The sequence below is a fragment of the Acanthisitta chloris genome, unplaced genomic scaffold (assembly GCF_000695815.1).
Source record: "Acanthisitta chloris isolate BGI_N310 unplaced genomic scaffold, ASM69581v1 scaffold4268, whole genome shotgun sequence".
Lineage (NCBI taxonomy): Eukaryota > Metazoa > Chordata > Aves > Passeriformes > Acanthisittidae > Acanthisitta > Acanthisitta chloris.
This window is the reverse complement of record NW_008686309.1, coordinates 29141-50657: the sequence shown is the minus strand read 5'-3', so window position 1 is coordinate 50657 and position 21517 is coordinate 29141. Positions and strand designations below refer to the sequence as shown.

At 41.2% G+C, this 21517-nt stretch overlaps 2 protein-coding genes across 2 annotated transcripts in view; both read left to right on the top strand.

Moving 5' to 3' along the window:
• Positions 1-2789: 2789 nt before the first annotated feature.
• On the top strand, positions 2790-4502 carry LOC103807332 (RING-box protein 2-like; the record flags this gene model as incomplete). The annotated part of the gene is made up of 2 exons (XM_009080060.1): positions 2790-2884; positions 4384-4502. Coding segments are annotated over 2 exons (214 nt in total), but the record flags the coding sequence as incomplete, so codon positions are not given.
• Positions 4503-8905: 4403 nt separating this feature from the next.
• The window catches only part of GRK7 (G protein-coupled receptor kinase 7), a 22329-nt gene continuing 9717 nt past the window's right edge, over positions 8906-21517 (top strand). Inside the window, exons 1-2 of the mRNA XM_009080059.1 lie at positions 8906-9508; positions 10230-10667. Of these exons, the coding sequence (XP_009078307.1) occupies positions 8906-9508; positions 10230-10667 (1041 nt within the window). The remainder of the gene's footprint in view (positions 9509-10229; positions 10668-21517) is intronic.

Below are 21517 nucleotides of genomic sequence, written 5' to 3'. Positions count from 1 at the left end.
AGTACAGGCCGCGGGGCCCAGCGGCCCATCGCCTGTCGCGGCCTCTCCCCGTGAGCTCAGACGGTTAAAGAGTCTGTGGATGTGGATTTTTCGATTATATTTTTCGACCCTCTTAAGGCAAAGTATCTAACGCTGTTCCTCAGGTTTCCTAATTACCGATTAGCCCACGCAGGTCCTGAAATCTCAGTTGGAAAGGAAAGGGTTAGTTTGGCTGGTTGTGAAATTTGGAGGTTGTGTTTGGAAGCGGTGGCTGCTGTCTTTACATTTAGGTCTTGATGCTTTTACTGTTGTTGAAATTCTTCCTCTGGGTTTTGTTGAAATTTTGCCTCTGCTGTATGTGCATATCGAGTTTTTCCTGTTGTGCTGAGTCATTCGAGCTAGTTGCCCTCGCAGCTGGGCTAGGTACAGTTTGGTAGGAGGAATGAGTCCAGATTATCTCCAGAGCTCTCAGTTTTGGGAGGTCCAGGAACAGTGACACTGCAAATCCAGTCGGGATTTGGTTGAACAGAAAGGAGACAGATTGTGCAAGGCTGTCATTTCTCGTGTATGGTTTTACTGAGAAGCTTCTGTGGAACAGAAGAGGTAAAGTGTGTACTAGAGAAGAAAAGATGCAGCCCAGATTGAAGTGGTGGGAGATGCACCTCTACATAAGCATGTTTTGGAGGTAGCCTGCTTTTGTATGGGAAACAGAGAGCACCCTGGAAATACTCAGTTGGCTTCATTTGCCATCTAAGCCATTATTTTCAGCATGTATTTATCCTTGTTCTAGATAGCCTGTTATAGGACACTATAAAAAATATTAAATGAACAAAATCTTACCCAGAACTATTATAGAAGTTCAAATATTACCTTCGTATTTTTTCATAACTAGACCAAGGGAATCCTTTTAATCTGAAACTAGCAGAAGAATCTAGTAACCATTTGTTGAGAACAAAGCACATTGTTAGAACATGAAACTTGATCGTTACTGACTTCAGTTTAGCAATTGCATGTTGACCCTGCCAGACCTGGTCTGGCTCCTGTAGAGCCACTGCGTCTGCAGTAACCTTAGGTTGGAGGCAGTGCCAGGCTTAGACTGGCACTTGTTGAAAGTTAGTTTGTTTGACTTTTGCAAGGGAAGGAGGTGTTAGCTGACTCAATTTTCTACTGGTTTAACTCCTTGAACCAACATGGTCTTAGATGCATAAGGGAAAGAAGCAAAAATGCAGGAGTACTGACTTAGCTTTCCTTAGCCTTTCACACCGACGCCCTTAGGGCTGTGAGAAGAGTGGGGACAGCTTAGCTTGGTGTGGTGGCAGTGATTCCTGTCCTTTGCTCTCTGTGGTGTTTCTCTGTCTGAAACTGTAAATCTAGGGCTAGATAGGACAGCTGCTTTTATTGTGACAGGCCACTTACTGCCCCAACCAGTGCGTCCCACGTACCATGATACAAGTTGAAGCAGTTTGGCACCTTAACTAGCATGGAAATATAAATTGTAGGAAGAGGCCACAGGAAACTACCGTTTTACTTTCATCTCAACAAGGAAAGGCCAGCTGCTTCAGTTTCATAGAAGAGAATCAACAAGATTGGAAGAGACCTTTAAGACCATCAAGCCCAGCTATTAACCTGGCCCTCCACTGTAAACCCTAAACACTGTCTTCTAGATGCCTCTTAAACACTTCCAGGGGTGGTGACTCCCCCACCTCCCTGGGCAGCCTATTCACTGCCTGACCACCCTAACAGTGATCCCTGTCTGTGACCACCCTAACAGTGATTCCTGTCTGTGACCACCCTAACTCTGTCCTCTTTGTTCTCTATCACCTGAGGAAGGGAGGACTGTCTGGGCAGGTGAATCTGAAACAGAAGTATTGGCCCTGTCTGGCAGAGAGAGCAAAAATACTCAAATCTAAATTCCTGTAGCACATTGTGTTTCTGTCTTCTAGGAGAATAAGGTGCAGCTAGTGACATGTAGGCCATACCCAACCTGGGGACACTTTCCTTTGAAGGAGGTGAAGATGTGTTCGCTCCCATAACGGCTGAACACTTTGTACTGTGCAGGATGTGTGCACGTGTGCCTGCAGCAGCCTGTGCTGGGGCAAAGGAGGAGCAGAGGCATTTTTCCACTCTATGTGTGTGTCACAGTGCTAAGCCTGGAAGCTGTCACTTCTGTATCTTACTGAGTCCCAAACCTGCCCTCCAGCCCTATAGCCACAGACTGGAGTGCAGAAAGATGATAAATATTTTTAATTAGATACTGTTCCATGTTGTTTAATTTATTTTATCGAATTTACCACTGTATTTGCATGTCTGTCTGACTCCTGTGAAAATTACGTGCAGGTGCTTGTTAAGGAAAAGTACTATAATAAGTAATAGGAGGTGGGGGTTGTGGTGAGAGATGTGCAGCCTTAAAAATCGAAATTGTGAATGATTTCCTTAAAAGGAGATGCTGACATCTGAAAAACAAAGTCCTGTAATTAGGGTTTGGCTTTGTGCTTTGCTCTGGTCTTAATACGCCTGAGTGCCTTGGCACAGATCTGCTGGTTTTTACATCTACAAAATGGAGAAGGCTTTTTTTTCAGCAAAAGTTATGAAAATACCACAGCAATGGAAAATAAACAAAACTTGTTGGACAGTTTGTAGTCCTTCTGATCTCTTTCAGATGTATATTTCGTTGTCATTTGTGTAGTTTTAGAATTTAGGGGGGCCTGTTAAATATTAAAGGGCTGAACTGCACATCAAAACTTGGGATTTTTACCTCTGTAAATTTGTTTTGGAGTTATATATTTTCCTCTGACCAACCTATTCTTAAGATGGAATCCTGAGAATCAAATTGAGTCTTGTTCTTGTTTACTTTTAGATGCCTGTCTTAGATGTCAAGCTGAAAACAAACAAGAAGATTGTGTTGGTATGTAGTGATTTCATTCGCTTGTTTTTCAATTGAAGCTTCTCTCAGTATGGTGCATTTTAAAGTTTGAAGGGAATACTGGTTTTATTAATGCTCAAAAGTAAACTGCTGTTTTGTTCTACCTTATAGATTGTGTCATCTTTCTACATTAGTAATATTTTATTAGTGCTCAGAAGTAAAGCATAAAGTTATAGTTTTCATGTCAGTTGTGCTGTAAAGCAAAGCAACTTCAAATTTGCTGTCAACACGTACACAACTGAAAGGTTTAAGTTTCTCTCACCCTGAGCATATTTAAGATCATGATGTACACTTCTGAAGTGGTAGGGAAAAAGCTAATTTTTCCTTCTGTGATGCATGCCAGAAGACACAATGGTAACACCAATAAATACCCTGTGTTCTGAAATCCTTGTGTGCCTGGGTTAGAAAGTGGTATTTTTCCCAGTCTTAATTCAGATGTAGTGGAGGCAAAGGCTTGTTTGTTCACTTTCCATTTGAAAAAGTGGAGTCACTTGAGTTGGCTATAATTCTGTTTAAACATAAACATACTTTCAGTACCCATGTACACAAAAGAAAATCTTAATTCTGATATATTTATGTTGGAAATAGTGAAAGCTGTCTCAGATAAGAAAATCTTAATTCTGATATATTTATATTGGAAATAGTGAAAGCCGTCTCAGAGATTTTGCTTTAAACCTCTAAGACAACTTTTAAACCAGTGGTAAACTTTCCAAGCCATTGTACTTTGTATTTTGAAGTGTATTGTCTCAAACTGAATTCACTGTTGTTTTTTGATGATTGTTTAAATGAGAATAGGATTTTCCTGTTCTGGATACCTTCATTGGCTTGGTAAGTGTCCTACTTGAGGCAGAGAGGAAAAAGCACAATATATAGCACTCCTTTGGCACCCTTGTATTCCAGTGAGGAAGGTATGAGCTAATGAGGGGAAAAAAGCAAAGTAACTAATACTATTAGGAGTAAATGGACAATAGATAACAATTCATGTTGTGTTGAAACAGTCGTAGCCTGTGAGTAACTTGTGGTTTCAGGTCCCATTTTAAGGCTCTATACTGTGTCACACGTGCCTCCTTGGTACCATGCACGTCAGTGCAAACACTGCATTTCACATGAGAACCTGTGCATTGGCTTCATTTTGGTACTGGGGAAGATCAATGGAAGAAGAACTTAGATAGCTGCACTTATTTCCTGGACAGGACTGATAAATGTGTTTATACATTCACAAAGCTGTGTCACTTTATGCAAGAAGGTGAGGATATGTGCACTTCTTTTCTTCGTAGTTGGAGATAAGGATTGATGGCAGAGATCTGACTGTCATCACGGTGATCATAATAGTCCAGCCTTGGTGGATAAATCAGTGATGACCCGTTTGTCCCTAAAGCTTCCAGTTGCTATAAATATCTGAGAATGATAGTTTGGACCTTGCTGTAGGTGTTGATTGAACAGCTGAGTGTGACTGGAACATGTTCTTTCTTCTCTTTCAGTGGTTTGGGGAGAATGCAATCATTCCTTCCACAATTGCTGCATGTCCTTGTGGGTGAAACAGAATAATCGCTGTCCCCTCTGCCAGCAGGACTGGGTAGTCCAGAGAATAGGCAAATAAAAACTGGAAGGTTTTTTCCTGTTGAACTTGTTGAAGTAGTGTATGTCTCGTGCCACGTGCTCATGCAAAAGAACGGAACATGTCAATGATGACATGACTTACTGAGTTGATCTGCCACAAGATCAGTGTGTTTTTGCTGTGTGCTCTTTGCTGTACGAGGAGGTCTTGCTGCAGATGTGCCACAGCTGAAAAGAGAGACACTACATTGGCAAATGTATCTGTTGATTAAAGTGTTACCTGTGTGGGAGCGCAGAAACAAATGTGGTGGTGCAGATTATACTCTAAATACAGTTCATTAATGTGTTGCATAGATAAAGGAATTGTTTTGAAAGGGTGACCTTACCTGTAAGTCTGATACACTGCATAGTTTGCTGTCAGGATAAAGGAAATGTTTTCTAAGTACTACTGTATACAAAAACATAGTGTGTTTTTTAGAAACTATCCTGTTTTTTAATCTAAAACAAAGAGTGTGTAAAGCATTTGCCATGTGCTTTTCCCATCACACTATATTAAACATTTCTAATTTAGGTTTTCTTTATGACTTTCGTTCTATCTCTAAGTCTGTTGCTCTGTGATATTCTATACATGATTTCTACGAACATACTATTAAAATTTAATGCATTCATACTTTTTAAATTTATATTTCTGTTAATGATCATGCAGACATGTATTTTTAATCCAGAGATTTTTGGTACAAAGGCATGTATTTGGTATCAGTTAGCTAGAGACACTTTTGCTGGTGAGCTAATACAGAAAGCAAAGAAAACTGATCATTTAAATATCCCAAGGAAAGCAGGCACTAATGAAATCTAGGGAAAAATGTTAAATTGTGGTTTCATGAGAATTAATAGAAATTTCTTTATCATTTATTGGTTACAATAAATTATTGGTTACAGTATTTTGGAAGCATTGGTTCATTTTTGTGGCAATCATCAGTATATCCTTGTTACATGAATCTGGATTTTTTTCTCACAGATATTAAGTGCTTGCCTCAGACTTTGTCTTTTCCCTAAGTATCCAAAGTAGTTCCTATTAATCCAAACATAAGCTGTGGGTTTTTTAATATATGTAATGGAGAGGTAGAATTACTGCTTGAAGTCTGTAACAAATTCAGGCTTAATAAAATGGTTAATAAACATGGATGAAAGCGAAGCAATATTATATGTATTGTTTACTTCAATCATCTTAAATGCTCAAGATCAATGTGTTTCTCAGCAGATGTATTTCTATCTAGTTCTGTTTAAGTACATTTAAAGATGTTTATGTTCACTGTATAAAGTGGTTCCAGTGGCACTCTTTGTGTCATCAGGCACACATGCAGAGTTTACTGTGGGTATGTTTCATACTTGTAATCTTGTTTTTAAAATGTTCTGAATTTTTAAAATGTAACTTCTGTCTCATTACACACTGAGATCAAAAAGTCCTCAGTGTCACTGGTACACTGTATCACATCACTTGTTATATCCCAGATGATGTCTGTCTTAAAACTGAAAACAAATGTAAAACAGGTTAACTGCAGCAATGAAGTGCCTATAGCCTTGACACTGTTGTGGAGTATTTCTGTTTGTGTAAAAGGATTCTTCCCGGAATTTCTGCAGAAGAAATCTGAGTGGGTGTGGAAATAATTTTTAGCTGTCATAGTTAAACTGTATCTTTCCTACTGCTTAATTCTCTGCCTGAATTTGGTCCCAGGCTCCATCCTGTAAGCTCTGTGAATGCCATTCAGTTTATAGGCAGATATGGAGAGGACCAAACCATGCTTTCAGGTCCTGTCAGGTGCGTGGCAGGAGCAGCTGGGAATTAAAATTGTGGAAGAGTTTCCCAAAGTGTTGGCTCGAAGGGGTGTCGACACAAATGTGTTAGGATTAATGCTGAAATCAAACCAGCTGATATTTGTGTGTATCTGTTTGCGTATTACGAGTATCTTGTTGACCAGTAATTGAGGTTCATCTAGAACATAAGGTAATGAATTTTAAGGAGATTAGCTTAAGTCCCTGTCTCTGCATGAGTTTTGAACCACAGAAGTTTTCAAGTCATGCCCTGATATTCCATTACCAGAGTTCTTAGCAAGTCACCATTTCAGTTCTGTAGTGTTCACCTCTTGTGCATGCAAAATAAATCAGATTTGCCTCTCACCCAAACGTAGTGTTTTATGAGTAGGTAACACTATCTGAAATGGCCCTTATCAGCTAATAGATTAATGCTGATCTGCTTGTCTCCAGTGTTTAATAAATGCTGGGCAGTTTTGGGTAAGTCAGCAAATCTAGCTAGTCTTCTCTCAAAAGTGAGTGGAGTCATGAATATGTGTTGAATGATCATATTGTTTGATTTTGCCTTTTGTGAAGTTTATGTTCCATAGAAATTGGGAAATATGCTAATTAACAGACTAGAATGCTTCTTCGGAGCTGCAGATGTGTCTGTCTTATGCAGGTGCCATAAACATTAGGTATTTTCTTGATTTGCTTGGTCATGAATATGTCAATACCTGTTGTGGATGAGTTCAGCCTTAGGACCCCCCAGCTACCTGCCCCTCGTACCGCCCCTCTTTGAGCTCTGCTGGTGTTCTGGCTAAAGGTAAAAAAGACACTGCTGAATTTTAGGACCTGAAAATAAAGGTTTGTTACCTCCTTTCTCTTCTCTGCCTTTCTGTACCCAGGGTATTATAGGAATGTGTTGCTCTAGGCACCATTTTCATGGAAACCACCGGCAAGAATTCCCCATTTCTCCCTTTGGCTATTTTCAGTTTTGCCCACGCTGCTGGCTGCACTCTTCAGCCCTTTATGTAACCTTCTCCTGCCCCCTGCTTGCACTTACCTGGCAGAACTGGCAAGAATTTCAATACTCAGCTTTAGAGCGCCCCAGGTTCTCATGCACGCACAGCCATTTGCTATCCACGGCCCTCCCAATCACACCCAGAAAAATACACCTCTACGGTAATTTTATACAGTATAAGCCTGAGTTTTATGTCAAATGGATTCTATGCAGACAGGATTAAGCATGGAAAAACAAAATACTACATAGTAGTAGAGTAGCAAAAAGCAGCCAAGAAGGGCTTAGCACTTACTGTAGGGAGTCTGAAAGGTGCCTGTTATTATTCTTGATGTTTGATTTTTGTGGTTCAGCTCTTCAGCTTGCTCTAAGACTGTGGAAAAAAACCAAGAAAAAAAAAGAAACTTGACCTTGACCTCAGGAGTACAGCTTGACCCCAGTGCTACTGGAGGAATCATGAAACTTCTTTTCTTGTTCCCGTAATACCTTCCTTATATTTAAAGAAAGTGTTAACCGCCAAATCACCTGACTCCACAGCAGAAGGGGGCTTAGCCTAGGGAGTGCCACACATAATTTTTGTTCTTTTGAGGGGAAAAAACAAATGCCTCCTGGTAGGCAGCCAGCAAGTGAAGTCAGGTGGAATTTGCCTTCACTTGATTATAATCAGCTCTGTCCCTTTGTTGATGCCACCTCATCTATATGCTGTTGCCATCTTCTCATCCTGCCACGTTGTCATAAAGCTCAGCAGGGAAAATAAACTGAGGCTAAAGTAAGATATGGAAGTGTCTTGGCAAGATTTGGCTGGTGATTAAAAGCATTTTTCCTTTTTCTGTGGGTAGGAGATGAAGTCAGAACAGTATGATGTTTCGTAGGGGGATCATTATTTTTAGACCAGCAGCAGCTCTTAGCCTCTGTACGTAATCCGCTCAGACAGAGCCACGCAAGGCATCAAGGTTTGCATGAACTGTCTGTGGATCTTAGACATTCACGTTGGGTATAACTTGGGTTTTGGAAGTGGATGCTCAAAGCACTGAATTGTGTGATAGTTAACCGCTCATTTCTCATGTTCCTCTCTGTCAACGTCTGTTCCAGGCACGGCAGATTCGTGATAAAAGCTTTTTATCAAACCAGATCCCAACTTACGTAATTGTTGATAAGTGTGTTGGTGTTCCGTGTCGAGCAAGGGAGATGCAGGGCTGTCCTGCAGGCTGCAGCTGAAGTGACATGGAGTTTGGAGGGTGCAGGTATTGCCAAGAGGAATCTCTGCGTGTTCTCAGCGGCCAGGGAATGCATGTAGAGGGAATCTCGTACATTTAAAGGTTATCAGGGCCCATTCTGACAAACACCAGCTGAACCAGTGGGAAGGTTTGCCCAGGATGTCATCCCTCAGCTATACATAGCAAACTCAAAGCTCCTTACAGAGAAACCTCTTACCAGTCACTTTCCACAAATGGTGCATATACCTAAAGGTACTTAGTGAAAATCCTTGAGAGGTATTTAATGCAAAAGCAGTTAGTCCCTCTGGTGTTTTTCAGAAGCCCTCACACACCACTAGCAGAAAGAAGTGCAGGGCAGCTACAGCACAGCACTCATTTTGTCTGAACCAGGCTCTGCCACCCCAAGAGCTTGCCAAGATGTGTGACATGGGGGGGCTCGACAACCTCATTGCCAACACGGCCTACCTCCAGGCAAGGAAGAGTGGAGAAGCAGATGCCAAGGAGATACAAAAGAGACGCAAGAGCCTCTCACTGCCTAAGATTGAGCAATGCAAAGAGCATAGAGCGTCCCTTGTTGCTGATTATGAGAGCATCTGTGAGCAGCAGCCCATTGGCAAGAAATTCTTCAGAGACTTCTTGGAGACAGTTCCAGAATATTTGGTAGCTAGGGACTTCCTGGATGAGGTGTCAAACTGGGAGTTGGCAGAGGACAATATCAAGAGTAGTACCATGGAGAATATGGTTACCAATTTTCTTAAGGAAGGCTCCAAAAACTATTTGGCTTTCATGAGCTCTGACTTGGTCAGCAAATGCCAGGCAGCTGCTGCAAAGGACTATGAGAACATCGTGAATCTGGCCAAGGAGGAAACCAAACTCTTCCTTAAAGACAAGCCCTTCACGGACTTCCAGGCCAGCCCCTTCTATGACAAATTCATCCAATGGAAAGTTTTTGAGAAGCAACCAGTAACTGAAAAATACTTCTATGAGTTCCGAGTTCTGGGCAAAGGTGGCTTTGGAGAGGTAAGAGCTATGATTTTAAGGATGTGAATCATCCCTCCCCTTTCAAGACCAGCAGGTGGGTTTGCAATAAGCACTGGATTAAGAAATTGTCTAAAGATTTGCAAAACTGGCCCCTTCAGATTGTAAATTTTCCAGAAATTGGGCTGGGATTTTTTTTTTTTTTTTAATCATAACTAGGAGGGAGTTATACTGTGATATAGACTCCTGTTAGTGAAGACCTGCGTTAAAGCTCAGGTGCCTTTCTAAAAGCTTGCATGACTGTCCAGATAGTTAACTATTAGTCTGCTCCTTGGCACCATTTTAGCCTGTGCTAGCTCACACGCTCCCAGATAATTCCTAGCTGCAGTTTAGGGAATAGCACAGATCAGGATCTGTTCCCAAACAGAATGAGGCTACCTTTTTTGAGATGCAAGAGCAAGCTGTATGTGCTGCTTATTCTCATGGTCAGAGTATTTTGTTCACATTATTTGCTAATACATGTCTGCTAGTGGTGTCCTCAAGAACTTTACATCAGGTCCCCCGTATACTCATCCAGAACAGAACAGATTGTATGTTTGTTTTTTCCATATTTTCTCAGCTAATACATTCTTCCAAGGAAGTTAGCATCAGCAACTACTAATAGGCATCAGTGATTCTCTAGTTCCTGCCTACTACTAGCCTTGATATTCCAGTCTCTCTCTGTAGAATTCCTTCATTACCTTTCCATGTGCATCTTCTCTAGGTTTGTGCCATCCAGGTGAAAAATACTGGCAAGATGTATGCCTGCAAGAAACTGGATAAGAAAAGGCTGAAAAAGAAAAGTGGGGAGAAGATGGCACTGCTGGAGAAAGAGATCTTGGAGAAGGTCAACAGCCCTTTCATAGTCACACTAGCTTATGCCTATGAGACCAAAAGCCATCTGTGTCTTGTTATGAGCCTCATGAATGGAGGAGATCTGAAGTACCACATCTACAATATAGGAGAAAGGGGTTTGGAAATGAAGAGAATCATCTATTACTCAGCTCAGATCACCTGTGGGATTCTGCATCTCCATTCCATCAACATTGTGTACAGGGACATGAAACCAGAAAACGTCCTCCTGGATGATAACGGGAATTGCAGACTGTCTGACCTTGGATTGGCAGTGCGAGTCAAAGAGGGAAAAGCCATCACTCAGAGGGTGAGTTCAAATTCATTGAACATGGGCTGTGGGAAGTGAAGCTGTTCTATTTCTAATGCCTTATGAGTCCAAGACTTAATTCCCTGGAATTTATTCTGTGCTAAAGACCTTACGTAGTGATTTCATTCTAAGAGACAGGTCATAAGGAGATTTGGTTAATTAATTCTCTAGATGCTGCATGTAGTAAAATAACCTCTTTTGCACAGAAACAGTAGAATGAACTTGCTCTGTTGTTTCTCTTAGGATAAGCTCATGAACCAATCATTTGTGAGAAGCAGGTGCCTTGTGCCTTGACTGCATAGCCAGGGTTTTAACCAATTACTTGCTTAATGAGCAGCAAAGATATGACTCCTGTATTCCTTTTTTGCTCCTGGAAGAATGCAATATCTTATAGATTACTCTTAATTGATGCTACTGATTGTATTGCAGGTGCTCATGGTGCTGCACAATAAAACAGTACCAACCTTCCCCCCTGCTCCCCGAGTTAATTCCTGAAAAAGTTAGCAAAACTGATTGTTTGCCCATGCCTGTGTGCACGTGTAGGAACACAAACATGGATGACCAGCTGCTTTTGCTGCCCCTGCACTCGGTGCTGGTGAGGCCACACCTTGAATCCTGTGCTCAGCTCTGGGCCCCTCAGCTCAGGAGGGACATTGAGGGGCTGGAGCAGGTCCAGAGAAGAGCAACGAGGCTGGGGAAGGGACTGGAGCACAAGTGCCATGAGGAGAGGCTGAGGGAGCTGGGGGTGTTCAGCCTGGAGAAGAGGAGGCTCAGGGGAGACCTTCTCACCCTCTGCAACTCCCTGACAGGAGGTTGGAGTCAGGTGTGGGTTGGTCTCTTCTCCCAGGCAACCAGCAGCAGGACAAGAGGGCACAGACTCAAGCTCTGCCAGGGGAGGGTTAGGTTGGATATTAGGGAGAGATTTTTTGCAGAGAGAGTGCTCAGGCATTGGAATGTGCTGCCCAGGGAGGTGGTGGATTCACCATCCCTGGAGGTTTTCAAGCTGAGACTGGATGTGGCACCTAGTGCCATGGGCTAGTGACCACGGTAGGGTTGGACTCGATGATCTTTGAGGTCTCTTCCAACCTAGTTGACTCTATGATTCTATGATTTTTGTTGTGTGAATGAGGTTGTGCAACACTTCAGCTGTACCTGTGGTCATCCCAAACTAACCTGGATTTGCAATCTCATCAGGAGGTTTACACACAATATATGTATTCAGGTAGCTTAACTATAAAAAAGCATGTTTCTCTCTCAAGGTGTCTGTAGCTTAAAGATGAGTGAATGTGTCTGAAATTCTCTAAGAATATGAAGAAATGGAGGCAACAATATAAACTGGTCTAACTGCCTTATGTTAAACTTCCCAAGTTCTTCATGCTACACTGTGGAAATTGAGTAGAAGAGAGAGGACCTGCTAGTGGCTTTTTGCATCATGCTTGAAGTACATGTCTTTTGACGTTGTTAAATCCAGTAATTTTGAAGAATATCTTCTTTTCCTGGAAATTTAGGAAGTTTGTATTATAAGTGGATTTAGTTCTCACTGAAAGAAAATATAGAAACTGATGTACATTTAGACAGCCAGTAGTTTTGAAATGAGACTACATGGTGGTTTAGATATGAAAATACAGGTTCTGTGAAAGCTAAGGCAGGTTTTTAAAGTAGAACCTGTGTGAAGTGGGAATGTTGGTTTTTTTTGTAAAGATGGCATTTTGATCAGTGAACCCAAAGCTTACAAGTTAGAGATACATGCAGTTACTTTGATCAGAAAAAATCAAGGGCAGTTTTTCTTACTTGTAAAATTTGTCGGGTTTGGCAGAATAAAAAAAAAATAAAATGAAAGAGTATGTTTAGCAATGTGTAACCACTTCTGTTGGTATTAGGGTAGAATCTCACAAAGCAATACTGGACGAGGTATAGTTGTTCTTCTCACCTTCTCTGGCAGTCATCAAGTTGTTAATGATTTTTCTTGGTTCTTCCCTGTTTTTAGAAGCTCTGTTCACCTTTGTATGGGTGCTTTTATCAGAGCAAAAGCTGCAGTGAATAATGCACTGCATAAATGTGATGTGTTATAAGGAATTTCTGTTAAAGGCAGTTTTATTCATACAGGACATTGAAATAGGAGAAGGAAGAAAAAGAGAGGGTTTTTTTTATTTTCTGTATCATAACTATGAGTGACTTAATAATTCCCATTATTAATTTGCATTTTTGTAAACTAGTCATATTTGAATCTTTTAAAAACTCCTCCTAAAAAAACACTATATGAGAGCTAGATGTTATTATTTGTACTAATGTCATACATAGGAAGACAAAAGAACACATTTACAAAATTTGCAGTAAACTCCACCATGTACCCCTGTAATACACCAAAAATACTGCTGTTAAATTAATTCTTTTTTACTTATCACAAGCATATTGTGGCTTAAAATCAGTAGAAAGTTGACATCCTAGCATGCTTTTTGAGTATGACTACCAAATTGTTATCACTTCAAGTGATTTGTGTAGGTTTGGGGTTTTTTTTCCCCCAGAAGGAGATAATGGCTCCAAGACAGATTTATCAAATTAAATTTAATCCGTTGCACCATTTTGCAGACACAGTTTTATAAGGGTATTTTTATAAGCTAAGGCAGAAAATATATTCCTTTCAGGCCAAATCTGTTCTGTACTGATACCTGAGTGAAGTGCCTAACGTCATAAAAGCTCTTTCCAGATTTTGGATGATGATCTGCAATGACAATTTAAGGCTTACAATTTTCAGTCACTAATTAAGGAATATAACTACAGATCTGTAACATAAAAGCTTTTCATTACAATTTATTTATCCATTTATCCTTCTGATTTGGTGGATATCGTAATACACTGAACTTCATTTGTATGTCCAGGAGTTCACTTTTCTTTAATCATATTCCTAAGTCATTGTTCAGCCTGAAAGTAATTAACTAATATCCCCTAGTACCAAATGACACCATGGTTTAAATGTCTGATACAGTTCATGGTAATTTATTTCATCTGTCCAGATAAATTTTCCTTACCCAGTCTTGGGCATGCTACCAGGAATGAAGATAGGTGATATGTTAAATGTAAGGTAGAAATAATTTTTTAAATCGTACCTATTGTGGTTTTTCTGGAAGGTGAGAGATTAAAAAATGGGATTGTTTTGTCTTTGTTTCTAGTGAGCTTGACCTTTCATTTCATTTCTTGTTTTTCATCTTAGAAATATTCGTAGCAGCAACTGTTGAATTCCTTGTTTTGCCAAAGTGCTGTTTCAGAGGAAAACAAGTAATCTGCTTTTCAGACTCCTATTTTAACAGTTTACTCACACTGAACAGGTTTCTATAGTGCAGCCTACCCTTGTGTCCAGGAAAGCAAGCAGCTTTATTACAAGATCATGTTTATCCTCAGGGTGGAGATTGTCTTTGAGTCTCATACTCTTACATAAAGAAGCACAATGGTGCTCTTTTTGAAATGAGAGGCTTTTCTCCAGATTGTTTTCTGCAGGTGTGAACTAAATAGATATTAAAGCTAAAGTAAATTATTTGAAGATTTTTCTACAACTGTGTTAAAATCTCTCTCAGTGATTTAGGCTTTTCTTCCTGAGCGCTGATCTTACCTGTCTAGTTCTTCAGGTGTAAAGTGGATCATCCTTGTGAATAAACAAAAGAAAATATAAAACTCTTCCATATATCTGAAGGAGTGAAACAAACAAACGTGGAGTAGACATCTCATCTTGGACACCTCCTTAAAAAATGTTCATCTGCATGTTTGTAATTATGCTGGTATGAAAGTGTCTCTTACTACATCATAGATTGAAAAAAAATAGCAGTTTTCCTACGTTTTTTCCTATGTCTCTTTTTTTCCTACCCATTATGAAGTAGAAACATTGTGTGGACTGTAACCATTTCTTATACACAGTTAAGTAGTATATAATGTATGGATTTATCTGTGTATTTATTTCATTAAGGTGTTTTTTTTGCAATTCCGATGAATTCTGAAAGTGTTGCACATCTCTCATGCGTGTACAAGCCTTTAAAGAGAAATTTGTCCTGCTTTCCAAGCATGGAGAAGTTCCTGGCCTTATGTATGAATGCATGCACATCACCCATACATCAGCTGGAGGATCCATAAATCCCTTCTGTAAATCTCATTAGGTGATTAGTTATCACATGGCACAAGTAATAAGCTCGTTAATGAGTTCCTGTTTTAGACATTTTCCAAGTTTTCAGTGAAGGTTTCTACAAAACTACAATGTTCATATACTGGTCACCCACTAAAAAACTTTTCTTTGTGGGTAGAAGGTTTTTTTAAATTTTAGATGGGTGACTTCAATGTGGTCTTTTAGAAAGTAGTGTGTGTTTGTGCTGCGGAAAAGTCATTGTGCAACGTACTTATGTAATCGAAGAAGTAGCCTTGGTGTCCTTTAAGTACTGTCATTACATATACTCCCTTAGAGAAATACTTGTGTGCTCTGTGCCAGTTGTCTGTAAGTATTATAATTAAAAATAACCTGCCTTCAGAACTGTGCTTCTTACAAAGGCCTAGAAGGAGTTGGATACCCAGCCTTAGTTTTCCCTTTTCTTTTCAATTGCTAAAGCAGCAAGCAGAAACATCCAGCTTTCCATGTGAGTGTTCCTCTGGGCACTGGCAAGTAACGGGTACAGTAATAATTACAGATTTAGGAAACTTAAGTTTCACAAAGTGTGTTGATTTGTCTTTGTGAAGTGCTAGATTTAGAATGGAGAAATCACCAAAAAAAATACACGAGTTTGAATAACAGTCTTAGAGACAAAACAAAGTAGAAGGCAATTTAAAGCTACTTGCAGTGTATTTTTTTCTTCATGAAACAAACATGGGTTATAGGGGATCTTCTTGTATGTGTGCAATCCACCAAGAAATGTGTATATGCACACTTACTCAGGCAGAGCTCTTACTGACATCGCTGGAAGCAGAAATAAACTCTTTGCAAGTGGTAATAAAATTATTCTGGACTTTAAGAAATATCATTATGACTTCCTACAAATGTGCCTCTGGCATCTGATCTGATGCATTGATCATACCATGCAAAAACTAGTTTGTATCTTAAAATCATGACTTTTTAAGTGTTGATACTCTGTCTTAGATAATTTAAACAGACAAGGAAGCCAAGCTGAGAGCCTGCAAAGGTGGCTTGTACAGAGGCAAAGCATTTTGTCTGGTTATGTATGTCCTTGATTGATTCTAGAGATGGGGTTTTTTTTTCTCAAATGACAGAAATGAGGAGCCTCCATCCCAAGTTTCTCCACTTGAACACTTTGACCTGTCATCTTTTTTCTTGAAGTCTCTGCAACTTTTTCTCATACAACTCAAAATTCACTTGTTGTATGTGAGTCAAGTGCTTCTGCCCTTATGCAGAAAAGTTATACTACTTAGTTTTCCCGAGAACTGTTATGAGAAAAGTTCAGTGTGTTCTTCTGTTCAGTACCCTCATATCCGCTGCGTGTCAAAATTTAGAGTCCTTCATTCCATTTTTCCAGCAGTCTGTGTGTACTTGCTGTTTATTTCAGGAAGAACTTTCTGCCCTGACTGGGTATGGCTTTTGTGCAAAGCAACTGCTGCATGTAACTTGTGAAGTACTTTTGTGCAGATGCATGGCAGGGAGAGAACTTAAATATTGCCATCATAACTGTGAAAAATAACACAAACATATTTGTGTAGTATTTATAAAAGTGCATTCATAGCTTCAGAGGTTTCAGGCTTCTTCACAGTTTTCCTGTGCTATGTTTTATATATTTGAAGGACATCATAATATTTTTATAGGAAAAACATGTTTTGGTTAAAATCTTACTCAAAATGTCCTTTTGCCCTCCTGTATGTTTGTTTATTATAAGATTCTATTTCTTAGGAAAACAGAAGGAAATCTATTTAGATGTTCCTGAAACATGCAGTTTAATTCCAAGGCAGTTGAGAAGCAGGAGGAGGGTTTAGACTTGTGAAATAAAAAATAACTCAGCAAGCTATTCTACAGTTGACCTTTGTCCATTATCACATGGCATTCTTATTGGATAAGGTTCTGTAAAAATTTGTTCTCCCTTTGTACTTTGAAAATGACAGCTCTTCATTTGCTCAGAATTAGAGGGACTTGCTGCTGTTTTGCCTTTCAAAGCCACCGTTCTGCTTATGCATTTTTAAGTATGACATGTAAAATTGATGATGTTTTTGCTAGCAGAACTTTGTTCTTAAAGATTTTGATAATCACAGTTGTTAAGAAGTGTGTCATCATGACATGCATTTCAGATTGCTTGAATCTCTGAAACATATACTTTACAGAATGCAACTTTATCCACACAAGTCTGTGGAGCCAGCTGGGATCCACCCAGGGGCACCAAGGGAGCTGGCAGAAGTGCTTACTGAGCCAATTCCCAGCATTTACCAGTAGTCCTGGCAAACCAGGTTGGTCCTAGTTGGTTAGATATTAGCAAATGTGATGCCCATCTACAGGAAGGGCTGGAAAGGAGGACGTGGGAACTACAGGCCTGTGAGCCTGACCTCGGTACGTGGGATCATGGAGCAGATCATCCTGAGTGCTGTCATGCACCACATCCCCAACCAGGGGATCAGACCTAGGCTGGGTTGGTGAGAGGCAGGTCCTGCTTGACCAGCATGATCTCCTCCTACAACAGGGTGACCCCCTTTGTGGATGTGGGGAAGGCTATGGATGTGTCTGCCTGGACTGTAGTAAAGCCTTTGTCACTGTTTCCCACAGCATTCTCCTGGAGAAACTGGTTGGTCATGGCTTAGATGGGTGCTGAGTTAAAAACTGGCTGGATGGCCAGGCCCAGAGGGTGGTGGTGAGTGGAGTTAGATCCAGCCAGGACTGGTCTCCAGTGGTGTTCCCCAGGGATCAGTGGGGGCCAGTCCTGTTTCATATCTCTGTCAAGGGTCTGGATGAGGGAGGGGATCAGTGCACCCTTAGCAAGTTCGCAGAGGACACCGAGTCTGGTGGCAGTGTGGATCTGCTGGAGGGCAGGAAAGCTCTGCAGAGGGATCTGGACAGGCTGGATGGAAGGCCTGAGGCCAACTGTGTGAGGGTCAATAAGGCAAAGTGCTGGGTCCTGCCCTTGGGTCACAATGGCCCCTGCAGCACCACAGGCTGGGAGCAGGGTGGCTGGAAAGCTGCCCAGGAGGAAAAAGGGGTGTTGGTTGACACCAGCTGAACACAAGTCAGCAGTGTGCTCAGGTGGCCACGAAGGCAAACAGCATCTTGGCCTGTATCAGCAGCAGTGTGGCCAGCAGGACCAGGGCAGTGATTGTCCCCTTGTACTCGGCCCCGGTGAGGCCACACCTCAAATTCTGTGTTCAGTTCTGGGCCCCTCACTCCAACAAAGGTACTGAGGTGCTGGAGTGTGTCCAGAGAAGGGAACTGCATAGAGATCTGGAGCACAAGTCTGATGAGGAGCAGCTGAGGGAACTGGACAAAAGGAGATTAACGAGGTGACCTTATTGCTTTCCACAGCTACCTGAAAGGAGGCTGTAGCTTGGTGGGAGTTGGTCTCTTCTCCCAGGCAACAAGTGATAGGACAACAGTAAATGACCTCCTGTTGTGCCAGGGGAGGTTTAGATTAGGTATTGGGAAAGGTTTCTGCCCCAAAGGGGTTGTCAGGCATTGAAACAGGTTGCCCAGGGAAGTGATGGTGTCACCATCCCTGGAGGTATTGAAAAGAGGTGCAGATGTGGTGCTGAGGGCATTGGCTTAGCAGTGGGCTTGGCAGTGCTGGGTTAATGGTTGGGTGGGGAAGGAATTGAGACCAGTAGTGATGATAATGACTTGGGAGTGACAGTTGAACTCACTGTGAGCTGCAGTGTGAGCTCAGCCCAGAAAGCTAATGGAACTGTTGGAGCAAGTCCAGAGCATGCCACGAAGCTGATCAGAGGACTGGAGGACTGGAGCACGTCCCCTGTGAAGACAGGATGGGAAAGCTGAGGCTGTTCAGCCTGGAGAAGACAAGGCTGCATGGAAACCTCATCAGTCTATCAGTATCTGAAGGGGTTACAAGGGAGCTGGAGGGGAACTCGTTGTCAGGAACTGCAGTGAGAGGACATGGGGTAACAGGTTCAGGTTGAAGAAAGGGACATTTAGGCTAGATATTAGGAAAAAGGTTTAACCTGTGAGGGTGGTGAGACACTGGATGAGGTGTTGAGCACCTGGTTTGGTGGGGAGGTGTCACTGCCCATGGCAGGGGAGGTTGGGACTGGATGATCTATAAGGTCCATTCCAACCCCTAAAATTCTGTGATCCTATGATTTTGTGGGACCCTTCTGCTTCCTGCAGTTTTGGAGATGGCAGAAAGTATACCGTAGTCATCTAAGTTATGAGAATGCAATGTGTAAATGCTTTTCCTACACATGGTGTGGCACTCATAAGATATTTTTTCTGTCTAGGAAAAACATTGGAGCCCTTTATGATGTAGCATCAGGTCTCTTTGCATGACTTTAACATTGTTCTTCGTTCAGTTTAATCTGACAGTTAATAAATTCTATAACTTTTTATCAAAATAGTCTTCATTCTGGAATGATCTCTTTGGTAAATCATCTAGTGAGCCACTTATTGGCATCAAAGATGTTTTTATTTGATTAGATTTGATTTGTTGATAAGAAATGCAGCATTAGTCTGACAAGGTAATTTGTTGAATTTTTGAATTGACAGCTTTGACCACCAGCAGTACTGGAGGGATGATAAGCTTTGAGATGGGGAGGATTGTAGTACTTCTGGTCTTACTGGACCACGTGTGACATTCCACTTACTGTCATGAGTAGTTTCAATTAACAGACATATCATTACTTTTCTAGGAAGGCAAAATAAAATCCTGGAAATACAGGCACATGCAAGTGAAAACTGGGGGCTTCGTTTTGCCCATTGTCCAGGTTTAGAATCCGCTAGGGAAAGGTAGCAAGGCAGGTGGTTTTTAACACAGTGTGTAGTTAAGCTGCAGGACTCTCTTGCAAAAGGTCCCCTAGGGTAAAAGAATTTATCTGGGTTCAGGGTGAGAGTGGACAACTGATGGAGGACAACTTTGTGGAGAGAAACCATTTCTGTCTCTGGAGCCAGTGAACTGCAGATAGCTGGAGCCTAGGAAAGTGTTAGAGAAGTCTTATTGTGCACACCAGGTTCTCACTATACAACCATTTTTTTGCCAATTCAGACAGTAAACTGGCTGTGTGGGTCTTTGGTCTGATGCAGCCAGCACCTATCTTTCTGGATTTACATTGTAAAGATTTGTACCTCCAACATGAGTCATAATCCTGAAAGATAAGGTGGATGAAATCCCTTGGATTTCAGTGATCAGCAGTAACTATCCAGACCTCATTGACATTTGCACTGCTTAACCTACAGTGTCTCTACCCACACTGGAGGGCCCATTCCCTCCCCAGGGTCCCCTGCAGTCCTGTTCCCTCAGTCACACTGGCACAGGACACAGAATTCCTCTTTGATGTCCCTTTTGGGAAAGCAGCCTACATGTGGTGCCATGATACAGGATTTGCTCTTCATTGTGAAGAGCTTCATGTAATACAGACAGCTAAACAGATGGAGAATTTTCTCCCTTATTAACATTGTTTATGGAGTATTTTATGGTCATTAAATAATGAAACCATAAACATCTCTGAAGTATTATTCCCACCTTATAGATGGGAAATGGTCAGGAGAAATGTAAAAGGAAAGTAAAGGAGAAAATCACATTGCAGGATCATTAGAGAACCCTGATAATTCTAGAATTCTAATTGTGTGCTTACAAGTCTGTACCAAGTGTTCTGCTTGTCCTGTATGCTCCATTCCTATAATGTCTGATTGCTTCCCTGTCTGTGAGTGCATATTTCTTCTGATGACACTTCACCAAGGTGGGAAAATGTTAGCAGGTTCTATCTCCAATGGGGATCTGAGGCAAAGATTTACGTGTGATCACACAGGAAGAAAGTGGGGAGATGCTCTAGAATGCAAAGTTAAAATTGCTGCCCAGTTACTGGACTGTCCTTCCTCAAGCCATTTATCCCTTTGACTTCCATGCAGTGTGAATCCAAACTGATTCTCTTCCTGAGGAGAAGCACACAGCCAGCCTGTCCCCACTGGCACAAAGTGGCTTTCTCTTTCATCTCTCCAACTTTCTTCACTTCAATGACCACTGATGGCTAAGCTAAAAAGAGTGAAAACCGGTGGTGGACTTTGTACTGTTCAGTTATTGACTTTGAACCCGGAGGCAATTTCGGTTTCTTTTTTTTTTTTTAATAATATAGCAGAAATTTGGTTTTGGTCCCTTTTGTTCTTTTATCTGTGTGGGGTTTTTTTAAAGTCATGAAACTCATATAAAGATATGAAACTTATATATAAAGATATGAAACTTATGTTCCTATGTGAAAATGAAAATAAGTTTGGGCTTGAGTCTTCTAAACTCCTATACAGCCTTTCTCATTATCTTCTCCTGGAACTCTGGACAGTCCTCCTTGTGTTCTCTTGAATCAGTAGCCTATCAGTTTATGATGGACCATCCCATCAGAAGGTCCTTCCCTTTGCTAAGCATTAACAATATGCCAAAATCTTTGTTCTCTGAGACTTTCTAGAATGACTTTTGCCCTATTTAGGTTTGATTTTTTAATCTACTTTTAAAAGGTGGTTGTCCATTCATTTGATCAGCTGGTTTCTTGTTACTCTATGAAGGTGGGGAGAAACTGTGGAGGATCTGCAGTTCCCTGTGATGTATTTAAATTATGCTCTGTTCCTCCTCACAGTGGCTCTTGGGAGAAAAACTAAGATGGTAAAGTGAGTGACAGGGGCAGATCAGTTGTTCTTCTACACATCCAGGGCCTATTAGCTTGTGTGCAGGGAA